A 13,770-nucleotide genomic window follows, 5' to 3' on the forward strand; every position below is an offset into this window, starting at 1 on the left:
AAGACTAATTTCACATTCTCTGCTGCTTCCATATATTCTCTCCACCCCCAGAATGGTTTAAAATTATTTTCTTAAAATTGTCCTTTTCCTTTGTCCTTATCTTCTCTCTATTTTCTTGTCTGCTACTCCTCTCAGGTCCCAAATGACCTGCTTGATGCTGGCAGCCAGGGACAACTACAGTAAAGTCATCAACCTCCTGGTGTCCCATGGGGCTGAAATCAACATCCAGGAATGCAATGGATTCACAGTGTGTTACTTATGTTTGTCAAGTTCTTATGTTGTGGCCTTCAGTTTAACTGTAGCAGACCCTGTAACAGAGGGCACAGTGTAATATATAATGCATAATTTTTATCATGATAACATTTGTACTTTGACCTTATGTATGTAACTAATGTATTTTTTTTGTTAGGCTTTGACTATAGCAGTGCAGTATGGAAGAGAGGAGGCAGTGCTGAAACTCCTCCAGCTGGGAGCAGACAAAACCATCAGGACAAAGACTGGCAAAAGCCCTGCTGATCTGGCTGAGAGTTTCAAACACAGACAGGTACCTAAAGTACTTAGATGCTTTTACATGCTACCTATATGCTTTTAGCATGTCAGAAATGCAGTATTATAATGCTTATAAGCATTAATTGAATTGGTTTGGGGCCATGAATCTACCCACTAAAGGGTCTAGTTTGACTCATTGGATGGGCTTATGCAACTTTTGAGTTATTTTAAAGTTACAGTGATGCACTTGTGGTATGCTGTACTGTCAAAAACATTTTCTACCATCAGCTGCTTAATCTTACAGAGTTCATGAATATGCGTTTGTTCACAGATTTCGAGGATCTTGGCCTCTTCCTCAAACATCTCTAATGTCCAGGCCTTTGGATCCATGGAGGACACGCTATCTAAATTCTTCAAGACTAACTCTGAATTTCCAACTCCCAAGGAGAGGTAAGATAACTCTGAATGCCCTATAAGCATTCACTTGCATGCATTTAGGGCTTTTGTTTGTTTGTTTGGTTGGTTGGTTGGTTGTTTTTTTTTACGCAGCAATAGGTAACATTCTTAAAAGGTTTCTCGATTCTGAACCCATCATCACAGAAGCTTCAGATTTCTAAAGTGTTTTATCAATATGGTAGTATTATTTTAACTTGTTTGTCTTCTTTTTTTGTTGTTGTTTAATTCCTGTCCGTGAAAACTTGTGGTTGTATAGGGCTGTGAGTTTACAACAGGTAAAAACAATATGTGTTCAGACTTGATTGTCAGTGCTTGAGTGACGATGGACTCTGTTCATACAACTCCTCTTTACACCAATTATCTCTTGTCATTACAAAACTCTATTCTAGTCATCACTGTAGCTTAATGGCCCCTGTTGGATTCTTAGTGAACCAGTGTCTGTGTGGCAGGTGTTGTTGAACCATTGTCGAACCAGACATAAACAATAATAAACCTTCTGCATGAATGTTTAGTCCATTCAGGCACTGCTGGGCAATTATCATCAGCCAGAAATGTAATTTTAGACCACGTCTGGCACTGTGAATTAGAGGCTGTAAACATTTTAGCTGCCTTTCTCTCTTGTCGGCTACAAATACGTTAAAACCCATGTTACACATTAAACATGTTATGAACATCATGAGAAGAGAAGCTAATTTCTGAAGCGCGTCATGCCAGCAGTCTGACTGGAACTGCGAGTACTCTGTGGTTACTCTAATGTGTGTGTACTCCTTGTTGCTCTCTTTTGATCCTGAAAGTAGAAAATGATGTCTTTACCCCTTTGACCTCCACGTCAAATGCTGATTTAGAAAGAATGAAAATGTAAAAAATGTAGATCGATCCTCAAAAGCACTTCAGGAGTTTCTGCTTTTTAGCACTGTTGTTTTCTTCTTCTTCTTTTAATCAACAGTAGAGTAGTCAGAAAATCTAATACATTTTGACCCCCGTCCTGTCCCAACAAGTACCGTACTTGGTAGGGATTCTCTGGTAATTAATTTTTTTATGCTGTTAAATGGGAGCAAAAATTCTAAAAAATTTCACTACCTTTCAAAAACCTTTTGAAAATGAATCACTACTTAAAGTGCTAGTAGAATTTAAACAAAAAAAAAAGTGCAAATAGTTCAGATAGTTTCCATAAGTTTGAGTAAAGCTAGAAATTAAATCAAAAAGCTTTTTTTTCCAGTCCAAAATAACGAGTTTCCAAAGTTTACAGATGATCGTTCATGGATTCACGACTGCAGTGGATGTGCTCTGGAGTGAGGCTTGCTCTTATCTTTGAAATGATGTTCTCAGCTGCTGATAACCATGGTGAAGATGCTCTCTTCACCATCCTGAATGATTGTGATCGGCGATGAAGTCAAATCGAAGAAAAACAACAGTAGAATTCAGGGCTATGTTTACTAGTGCAAGTAAAAGCATTTCCACACACACAATGCGAAGGGAACTCTAGTGATTGGGACTGAACAGCTGTGTAGAAACCAGTAATCAGTGAGGCAAACTGGGGAAAAAAGGCTTCAATTTGCTGTGGAGCAATGGGAGGTGGTCATCTGAGTCCAGATTTACCCTGTTCCAGAGTGATGGGCGCATCAGGGTAAGAAGAGAGGCAGATGAAGTGATGCACCCATAATGCCGAGTGTACAAGCCTGTGGGGGCAGTACTATGATCTGGGGTTGCTGGAGTTGGTCAGGTCTAGGTTCAGCAACAGTTCAGCAACTTGACTATACTGAATAACCAGGTTATTTCACCAATGGTTTTTTTCTTCCCTGATGGCACAGGCATATTCCAAGATGACAATGCCAGGATTCATTGGGCTCAAATTGTGAAAGAGTGGTTCTGGGAACATGAGACATCATTTTCACACATGGATTAGCCACCACAGAGTACAGACCTTAACCCTATTGAGAATCTTTGGGATGCGCTGGAGGAAGCTTTGCGCAGCATCAATGCAAGCTCTTGGTGACAAATTAATGCAACACTGGGTGAAAATAAATCTTGTGACATTGTAGAAGCTTATTGAAACAATGCCACAGAGAATGCTTGCCGTAATCAAAGCTAAAGGCGATCCAATGAAATATTAGAGTATGTGACCTTTGTTTTTTTTTGGTCAGGCAGTATATCTATTATTGTTTCTCAGATGGTCAATGCCAATTAATCTGTTTTAACTGACTTTTTTAAAAAAAAAGGAAAAAAAAGGAAAAATTCCCTTGTGGGCAGTTTATCCTTCATGCCCCAGTCTGGGAACTTGAGGGGTGCTGTCTCGACAGTGTAGGTGATACTGCCCCAATAGCTTCCTGCGGTGTATTGCAATTACAAAAACACATTTAAGTAGTTTAGTATATGACATGTTGACAATAAAATACAGCATCGATGAATTTTTATAATCTTATGCCATCGAGTCGTTGCAGCCCTCATGTAGACAGGGAGTTCTTCTGGAACTTTAGCATAAATGCTATAGAAAAACAAGTACACTTATAACCACAGGAAAACTTAGACACAGCACAAAATATAGTGCAAATTCACCAGAATCACAGTGCTACCACATACAACCTAAAAAATATTCTTTTTTAAAAATCTGATACCAAAGATATAGTGTGTTTTATTTTTGTAATTTAAAAATGTCCCTCACTAAGCTAACTGGTCATTGCTGATGTGAAATCAGTTCTTTCTCATAGACTAAATATTTGCAGTAGCTAACGTACATAAGCTTTACAATATATCTGGTAACTTGGGCATCATCTTAACATTTCATTGTGTCCGGTCAACAGAGTACAATGTTAACATAAAAAAACTGTCTGCTAACATTACGCCAGCGATTTAAAATGAGTTTTTAATAAAGAAGTTTATATGTTTAAGGACATTTTTTTCTATGGTATCAGATTGAGGATGGCATCTTAGATTCAACAGTAAAGTGTGAAGTTTATTAAAAATCTATTAAAAGCTATGAATATTTGGTTGAGAAAGTTGTTTCTGTTGTAAACTGGACAGTGCAGAAGTTTTTAGTTGACTAGTTGTCCACACCCTTAGCCACATGGGTTAATATTGTGTAATAACTCAGTTAGCTGTAAGTCACAGTGGAATTTCTGCCCTGTTCAGTGTAAGCAAGCTTGATGACCTGGAGCTCCTCCTGCATGGCCTTAACCTGGGCTACCTCACTGACATTATGACTGTAAGTACTCTAGTGCACCCTGCAATAGGATATGTCTGTATGTTGGTGTGTTTTCTCTGATCAAAAATTTATATTTTGAATGCATAGTACTTTTCTTTTAAATATGAAAGATTTCTCTTATCTCAAAAATTCTAGGATATTGAGCAGATATGGTGTGTTATTGGACACAGTGTGATATATTATTGATGTAATAGGTGAGCTACAATGAAATGAGCACAGCTGCCTTATTGACACAGATACGTCTAGGCTTGTGTCTTGTAGGAATGTGTCTTGTAGTTTACATATTTTACTTGGTACTAAATAATAGATGTAATGTGCTGGATTAGCTTGGCCTGAATTAAACTCGGGGTGAGCTTTGTTTTTAGGCCCTATCTGATTTATGTGGACCAGCTTTGACAGCTGCAGGTGGCTTTCTGTTACTGTATGGAAAAGTGTTATGCAGGTACATCTGCTTCAGGTTGTGAAGTTTTGATTTGGTAAATGTTGAGTGATCTTTTCTGTTTTTGGCTTTCCACATACACACATGCACAGGAAAATGATATCACCTGGAGTTACCTGTTGACCATGGAGGAGGACGACCTTAAGAAGGTAGAGGATGTCTGTAACATCTGTGTGTCTGTCAGCTCTCTTTTCTGGCTGCCAGATTTGATGATGACCGAGAAAGAGAGAGGAGTAGCTGCTGATGTCACCCTTTAAGAAGAGATTAAATGGATACATACTACACTTACTTCTGCAGTATGGGAGAGAAATCAAAAATGTGTAAAAGGTGAATGTATGCAAAATGTTTGCATACATTGTATATAATTCACAGTAAATTAGAGGCAATCGACTGATCAAATTATATGGAAGCATGATTAAACTTCAGAAAAGTTTACTTTATATAGCATCGCTCAAGCACCGGGTGTTCAAAGTGCGTCACAAAAAAATTAATAAATAAAACTAAAAGCGAGAATACGGGAAAATGATAAAAAATATAATATTAATTCTATGGTGTAGCTACATTAGTTAAAAGCAGTTCTGAGTAATACTGTTTTGAAACAATAACAATAAACAATAGCTTCGGTTGGAGAAGATCTCACTTTAGTGGTATAAATGGAACGGTTCTTATATAGAGCTTTTCTACTTTACCTGACCATTTAAAGTGCTTTATACAACTACTCGGCCCCGTTCACACAAGCACTTTCTTTGCTTTTTCTATACAAGTGCTTTCTAACATTCACACACATATAGAGAGCAACTTGGGGTTGATATCTTGCCCAGGGATATTTGGCATGCAGACTGGGGCAGCAAGGGATCAATCCACCAGATTTCTAATTAGTAGACCTGTTCTACCCCCTGAGCTACAGGGGTCCAAGGTTCTTCATACTGTATAATTACCGTATTTTTCGGACAATAAGGCGCACTGTCGATTTTGAGAAAATTAAAGGATTTTAAGTGCGCCTTATAGTGCGGAAAATACGGTATACTATATTGTGTGAATGGGGTCTATAAGGCACATTGATGATTTAGAGGAAGAAACTGCATTTGCATTACATTTTTGGTGAAGAAATTCATAAAGTCATTGCTAATTAAGTGAATACTTGGTTTAACAGAGGTCTGGCTCTCTGTCAGTCTGGCTTCAATGTGGAAATGAAACCTGGGGTTGTTCCTGTTTTATTTAATCAGTGATAAATAGTAAGGTCTCCTAGCTTTACAGATGGCATTTTTTTGTAATAGAGTAACAACCTATTTTTTCAGACTATATGAAGATCTTCTAAATGAGTGGAATGCCATTTCCTCTTCAGTTTGTATGTTGTCTGCTTTATGATGTGCATTTGTATGTTATACAAGGAAGTCAAGCATGTGTGATATGTTGCATTCTTCTTTTGAGGTTGTATGTAGTGAGGGTGTAAGAATTGTTCCTGTGACTCATCAGATTTTCTGTGTATTTACTAGTGTATTATGTTCTACAGCAGGGGTGGGGAACTCCAGGTCTCAAGGGCCGGTGTCCTGCGGGTTATAGATATCATCCTGGGTCAACACACTTGAATCACATGATTAGTTCGTTACCGAGCCTCTGGACAACTTCAGGACATGTTGAGGAGGTAATTTAGCCATTTGAATCAGCTGTGTTGGATCAAAGACACACCGGCCATTGAGGTCTGGAGCTCCCCACCCCGATCTACAACATCAAATGCTGCGCTGAGACAAAACCAGTGTAATCACTGTCAGTCAGACTGTCAGTCTGTTTTCCAGATTGGTGTCACAGACCCAGAGGACCTGAAGAAGGTGCTGACTGCTGTGCAACAGATGCACCTGGACAAAGTGGACCTGGAAACAATCAGGCAACTGGGACCTGCAGACAGTGGGTAAGGTTACAGATCTTAACATATATAGTCTTAAGTTTACCCTGAAGCCTTCCTTGGTGCCAATATGTTGTTTTTTGTTTTTTATTTTATTTATCAATTTATTTACTTTTGCTCTTTAAAAACAAAAATAGTTAGCATTTTATTACTGATTGTTCTCAACAGTGTATTTAACACCAGAACCAGGCAAATGTTTTGACTGAGTCGTCAAAGTGTGAACTAAAAATGAGAGCCTTCAGTTTTCTGGCCCCTCTACTGTGGAACCAGCTCCCAGTTTGGATTTGAGAGACAGACACACTCTGTACTTTTAAAATGATGCCTAATAGTTTCTCAAAGCTTGTAGTTAGGGCTTGATCTGGTGACCCTGAACCATTCCTTAGCTACAATGCAGTAGGCTGACGGTGCCGGCAGTTTTATTCCGTGATGCATTGAGCTTTTCTTCTTCACTTCTTCACTATTTTCTGTGTGTTTACATCACTCCTCTGTTTTTGCCTCCTTCTATGGCAAAGAGAGACCTTTTGTCCTGTCTCTCTTTGTTCTCCCCTCCCTCCACAACCAGTTGCAGTTGCTGCACCTCGTTAAACCAGGTTCTGTCCAAGGTTCCTGTTAAAAGGGAGTTTTTTCTTCCCACTGTCATCAAGTGCTTGCTCACAGAGTTTTGTTTCAAATATTTTAAGGTGTTTACATTAAATAAAAGTATCTTTAGGTGATTGGTGCTGGGAATAGATACTATATAAATGAAATTGATTTAAATGGAACTGAACTCAATTTGTTAGAGGTTTTCTTGTGCATATTTTTCAACAAGGAGGTCTTCAAATTAGAATGAAAATTAATTGAATCAGGGCTTTCTTCGGTGCATAAAAATCATTGTAGAATTTGGTGTCAGAAAACTTGTCAATCCTGAAAGAATTTGAAAACCTCAGTCTGCCAAGAATATTTGATAAGGAGCAAGTAAAAAAAACATTCACAAACACTCTGCATGAAGACAGAAACAAAGTTGACAGTAGTAGCAAAATTTTAAACACTTGTCAGCCCCACACCTTAAACCCTCCCCCACATTCAGCCCACTTCCATCTTTTTGTGATGCTCCATTTGTCCTCCTCCACTGGAAGTCGTCCATCAACCCTATAAGCATCTCACTGTCCTGGCTCTATCTCCCTCCCCCTTATCTCCATAGCCGTGCCCAAGCTGGGACTTAATGGTTTAAGCGGAGCTGTAATGATTTGTAAGGTGAAGGCGATGGGTGGTTGCAATGAACAGAGCGTCAGAGGCCAGACAGTCATCACACCGCACCCCATCACTTAATGAATCCTCTGCTGAACAGGACTCATTTTCTTTGCTTTTCTCACCTGCAGGATGAGAGACACCCCAGGCAGTCGGTTAATAACTGGGATGAAAATCTTTATCAGGGCTAGAACTCTGTAAAAGCTCCTTCAAGATCTAAACACTGAAAAAAAGTTGGATACATAGTTGGCAGCAGTGGTAAAATGCTTGGAAAGGACTATTACTTTACGTCAGTATTTGTTCCTATACACCATAGGTTACAATCTTACAGATGTTTTATTGCCAAGTGGATGCATTTATCACATTTGTGGGTCTCGAGAGTTTTTGTTCACATGTACAGATTCTGTTTTCAGCCGAATCTAGCTAAGTAGTTGTAACAAGTCTGAAATGGGGGAAAAGAGGTCTTTATGTCTTTTTTCCTGAATATGTGGTGTAGGTGTTAAGCCATAAAAGGGTTGAGTGCCTACAAAAGGTTTGGAAGGAGTTGCTACTCCAAGTGGTAGACTTAAAGTATCTTGGGGTTTTGTTTGCAAATCAGGGGATAAGAAGCTCAGTCATACAATCTTTTTTGTTTGCAGTTTTTGAATTTGTCACAGATTGGTGTCCTTTGCTTAATAATGCTCAACTATGATTAACATTTTCTTTTATTATTTATTGACCTGTAGGGACATGTTTCAGTTCCAAAAATCAAATCATAATCCTTGAAAAGTTTAATAATATGTTTTAAGGGTTGTAGTTTATTTCGGAGACAAATATATTTAAAAGCACCCCAATGTTTTGGCATGACAACGGGTGATTGAAGACCTGCTGGGCCAGGTGGCTTGCACTACATAAGCCACCTCCACCTCCAAACAAAAAATTGTAAAACCCAGACTGTTCAAATGTAAGCAAGTAAAGTAAAGCACCTGAAGTTGTAAACCTAGCTTATGTTTCATTATTCCTTTGTTAGCATCTTAATATAACCTTAAAAGTAAATGACTTTGATGATATATAAGAATTGACTTTTAAAATGATGGTAAACATTACCTATGGCAAAGTAAAAGCCTTGTAAGGAAGGATCGCATTGCTGTTCTTCTGGAAGTTAAACAATAAACATAAAACTATATAAAAATAATAATTGCAGGTCTAAATTTGCCTGAATATGTTTTTAGTGTGAGAGAAAGTAATTTGGTCCACGTCTCAGTGGTAAAGCTGTGTTTTTGTTCAACTGCTTGAATCAAAGCTGAGTCTGCGCTTTGATTATGATATTGTAGTGGTATATGAAATTCTAAAAATAGTTTCACTGGCCAAACAGCGAATCACTCCACTCCCAGCAGCTACCACTGAGCAAGGCATTTGCTGGGTTTGGTTTGAAAAAGACAGGGAAGCTTAATGGTTTCCCAGCCCTCCCAAAAATCCCCAGATAAATAATTTTCAGTGGCTCTCATGCATCCTCTGTCAGCACTCAAACATAATGTCTGTTATGCCTTCAACGACCTGCCCACCCAGGCCCATCATCACTCTCTTCCCCCTAGATAAACTAACAGGAGGAAGAAGGGAGGAGAGGGTGCAGCACAGGCTGACTGACAGTGTTTACTTGCCCCTGTGACAGAGTGTGAGGAGGGCCGGAGTGGCTGGCTGCCCAGTCCCCTCAACGAGGAAAATGTACCATTAAGATAAGAGCTATCAATATTCCACAGGTCCAGAGGATGGGAATAGAGAGGGACGGTGTTTGATTAATCTAAATAACTAGTCATTTAAGGTGCATGTTTTCAGAGGGGGATGACAGCATTGGGTTAGTGCGAGGAGGAGGTGCGAACAAGGCTTGGCCACCTGCTCGGTTTGCTGTAGCGTGTTAAGGTTATCGCCAAGAAAAAATGCATGGAGCTCGTTAATGCAAAGCTTCATCCAAACTACCAATTAGTCTGCACTATCATAGCTGAGCATCTTCAGCTAATTCTGCCTTGCTTCCTTCATGTGGACCTTCCTTTCAGCTTTAGTTTTTAGACAAGTAAACCACTTGACCTTATTTTTAAATGTCAGAGAGAGTTATTCATCTGTCTAAAGATTAAGTAGGATTGGTTTTCAGGTTATTAAGTAACCAACCAGCTGGTTTGTATAGGACCTTGTTTTGTTTGTTTGTTTGTTTGTTTTTTAAGGAAGGTTTGTTTACAGTCAAATCTAGGACCAACTTTTTTGATAAATGTCTTGATAAGTGGTATAATATTTAATGACTAATAATATTTGCCATACAGTTAAAATGCATTAACCTCCTAAGACATGGTGTCCACATAAATGGACATCACATTTTGGGTTGTCTAGACCAAAATACTAAATTTTTCTCTCAAGGCCTGATATCCACTTATGAGGACATTATATTGCCACTGTTCTGTCGAAATTTAAAACAAATGTCCTCGTATGTGGATCTTATTAATCTCAGAAACAAAAATCAGGTTAAAAAAAATGAGGTAATTCTTTGGCTTTACATTCATCAGGTCCCAATCAGCCCAAATAGCAAAGAGAAATTAAAAATGCGTGCCATGAAAGAGTTTGGGTCTTAGGAGGTTAAACAGAATAACATGAAAGATATGTACCCTATGTATGAAAAGATTGTTTTTTAATTAAAAATGTTGTGATCATTTTATCAGGCCTTTCTCATAAGTTCCACATGTTTGCAGGAGTGAGGAGCTGCAAAACTTCCTCATAAGTATCAGTCAGCAGTGCTGCTACCTGACAGAGACCATTCAAGACGTCTTAAATCGATTCCCTCGCCAACCCGCTCAGGTGCAGCTCATACCCTCTTTACCTGTCCAGTTATTAGGATTTTACCAACCACGAGATAACAACTATGACTGGCCAAATTCTGTGTCTATTAAAAATTTCATAAATAAAATGTATAACAGATCTAATGGAAAATGTGTTTTCCAGCTAAAAGTTTTCAATTCACTATTTTTTGCACATGACATCCTTTTATCTCGTCTTTCGTCCCACTACATTTGTGACATAAAAATCATCACCATCTCTCTCTGCCTCTGAGAAGTTGGTTTTCTCCCTGGACCCAAAGAAGGAGGCTCAGACCATCTGCAACCAGCTAGTTGTCCAGACAAAAGATCTCCAAAAGGAAGTCACCTGCCTCCGCAATCTGCTTTGCCAGGTTGACACACACACACACGCATGTACATTTTGACATTATTTATCTTATGAATCACTGAAATGATAAAAATTAAAAAAATCTATACACTGTATATTTGTTTTTGAGGCAGTGGTAATTTTGGCCTCTACACAGCTGTAACAACATTGGAGAAAAGAATTGTTGTATTATATGGTTGTATTATTGTGGAGTACTACAATATATTACAATACAAAGTGGCTGTTGTTGTGGTTTGGTGCTATGTAAATACGATAAAATGACATTTGTTGTTGATTGTAACAGTAAATAAAAAATGTGTCAATGCACTGGTAACAAGATAAAAGTATGAATAAGAGTAAAATCTGTCAGACCTGACACTAATACTGATATATATGTGATTACATTAAAAGCACATCCAAGTCAATTTAAATTGCTTTCATACAGTGCTCACTGTTACTCTTCGCACTACTGAGGATTAAAAGCAGCTTGGAAAAGCCATAGTTAGATGTTGTGTTATATGTATTCTTGCGAGCTCGAACAGGTATGTACAGGAGTGTTTACATATGTGCACCTGACTCTATGTGCATGTGTGTGCGTGTTTGCATTTGTATTCCAAGAGGAGAGAGTTGTTCCTGACAGAGCAGAATCCTCACAGCCCATAAGTCAGAGCTGCTGTGACATCGACCTGTCAGCATGCAGACGATGAGGTGGAGGGAAGGCAAGGGTGGGGGCAGAGGGAAGCAAGGAAAGGATTCGGGTTGGCGGGGTGAGGGAGTTTAAAAAGGGAGAAAAGAGCACACTGTAGAGGTGTGGGCATGTTGTAAGAAAAGGAGGTGGGATAGTAGGTGCAGAACTGGCTTACTAAAAGGTGCCAGTATACCCCACTTAAAAGCTTTAGCAAGTTTTACAGTGGCAGGAGGAAGGCTTCATTTCTCTACAATTTATTTTGCACCTAGAAGCATTGTGTTGCAATTCAGACCTCGAGGCCTGTGAAGTTAAGTACACTCATGTCAAACTCCAGCCATTTGGACATTGCCTGCATATCAGTTTAGAGTCTTATTATATTTGGGACCCTGTAATTTAGTTGTGGTCTTCATAGCGACATGATTCAGTGTACATGCTAAACTAGACAGGCACAGCTACACTGTATTTGGTAGCAGAAATTTAACGTTGATGCTGAAGGTAGAGGGAGGTGTATGCTTTTATGGTGAGAAAGGAGAGGCCTGTGTATCTTGCTATGAGACAATCTCAAATATTTTGCATTGCATTTTAAAACACATAGCAACAGAGATATGGAAACATGTGTGCATTGGGCGTGTCTGGTAAAGGCCCTGGTCCATGAGATCTTTAATTCTCACCTCTAGCAGAACTTGGACAGCATTCAGAGGTCATTTTTTTCTGAAAATCATGTTAATCGTGATAGTTAATCGTGAAATCATTTATCAAACTGTATTTTTTTAAAAAGAAAAGTACAAAAATTAAAATTACCATAACATAAACTTTAGTGTTGTAACATTACCATAAACAGACTGTGCTCCTCTGTTTAAAGAAAAGTAATTATGATGTAAATGAGTGGAAAAAACGGCCTCCTGTTAGAATACCATCCTCCGTCACTTACCAGAAGCATTTCCTTCTTGGTCAAACCACAGGTTCCTAAGTCATAATTTCTGGTATTAAACAGAATTTAAGCCCTTTGTATCCTCCAACCTTCTCACATGACTGGGATTTAGTGTGACAGTGTCACCCTGTAGCTTGAAAAATCAGGCAGCATAATTCCTCTGTGACTTGACTTTAACTGATGAATCCCTGAGGATTTGGCACAGGAAGTTTTGGTGACTCAGGTCTGAGTCATGCTGTGGGGGTGAGATGGGACCAGACATGCTCTCACTCACACATCGAGCTGGTCTCAATTTGATTCCCACCCAACAGTGACTGAGCAGCTGTTTCCCACCCATTTAGCCTTCCACTGGTCTGACTAGTGCAACTGCTGTAATCCGGACTGGATTAGATTAAACTGACCTGTGACCCTTGTACTTCCTGCATTAGTTCAGATTGGCCTTACCTCAGGATCTGATGTGTGTTTTTATGTTTACATTTGTATTTATGTGCGTGTCCCATGTTAATCTGACTTCGTTGTCCTCTCTTTAGATGGAAGAATTCAAAGATTCCTGTCAGCCTCCTAAGCCTGGTTTCCATAACAACAGGAGGATGTGGTCTCTGACCAAGAGATTTGCTCTGAGCACTCTTGGAGTCACCTTCCTCGTACTGCTCTACAAAGCTTCCAGTGGCAAGGTTTCCCTACAGTGCAGGGATACTTTTTGATCGCCTCACAGATTTGTGAGGTCTTTTGTGTTTGTTGACTGTAGCTAAAAAGTTGGACAAGTATTGTGTTTATATGTGTTACGGTTGTTTGACAGGCATTCAGTTTTAATTTTGCTGCAGTGTTTTTTTCCCAGTTTGTTTTGACTTGTCACTGAGTTTAATTCTTATTCTTTTTAAGTTATTTTATATTTTAATGGTTTGAACCATTAAAGTTTTTCTTTTGAGAGTATGTTTCTTGTATGCTCGATTTAAGGTTGAAATCGGGATGCTTTCTATATTGGTGCCTGCCAAATGTTGAGTATAGAGTCTTGGCCATCGCCATCAGTGTTTTGAAACTAAAGACAAGCAAGTGGTGTATCTGATTGAGAAACCAAGGACACTGCACTTTCAACTTGTGGTGACATGCATGTCTATTTGTTTTCCATTTTCCACTAAATGTGACAAGAAACTTAAAGTGACAGACTGAGACCAGAAATTCATCAGGAAAGTGTTTGTTGAAGTTACAAGTTTTTGGGGTAGTGGGCTCATTTTTTTCACAGGGCTTCTTTTTGCCCCCTGCTGAT

The 13,770-nt window shown here is 39.0% G+C and overlaps 1 protein-coding gene across 1 annotated transcript in view; it reads left to right on the forward strand.

The window, feature by feature from the left end:
- asz1 (ankyrin repeat, SAM and basic leucine zipper domain containing 1) overlaps positions 1-13,675 on the forward strand; it is a 33,398-nt gene extending 19,723 nt beyond the window's left edge. Inside the window, exons 5-13 of the mRNA XM_085165250.1 lie at positions 136-247; positions 410-544; positions 821-939; positions 4,075-4,147; positions 4,679-4,735; positions 6,383-6,495; positions 10,434-10,539; positions 10,796-10,909; positions 13,034-13,675. Coding sequence (XP_085021376.1) covers positions 136-247; positions 410-544; positions 821-939; positions 4,075-4,147; positions 4,679-4,735; positions 6,383-6,495; positions 10,434-10,539; positions 10,796-10,909; positions 13,034-13,207 — 1,003 coding nt within the window. The 3' untranslated portion in view covers positions 13,208-13,675. The remainder of the gene's footprint in view (positions 1-135; positions 248-409; positions 545-820; positions 940-4,074; positions 4,148-4,678; positions 4,736-6,382; positions 6,496-10,433; positions 10,540-10,795; positions 10,910-13,033) is intronic.
- Positions 13,676-13,770: the final 95 nt, after the last annotated feature.

This window comes from Neolamprologus multifasciatus, chromosome 7, assembly GCF_963576455.1.
Source record: "Neolamprologus multifasciatus chromosome 7, fNeoMul1.2, whole genome shotgun sequence".
Taxonomy (NCBI): domain Eukaryota; kingdom Metazoa; phylum Chordata; class Actinopteri; order Cichliformes; family Cichlidae; genus Neolamprologus; species Neolamprologus multifasciatus.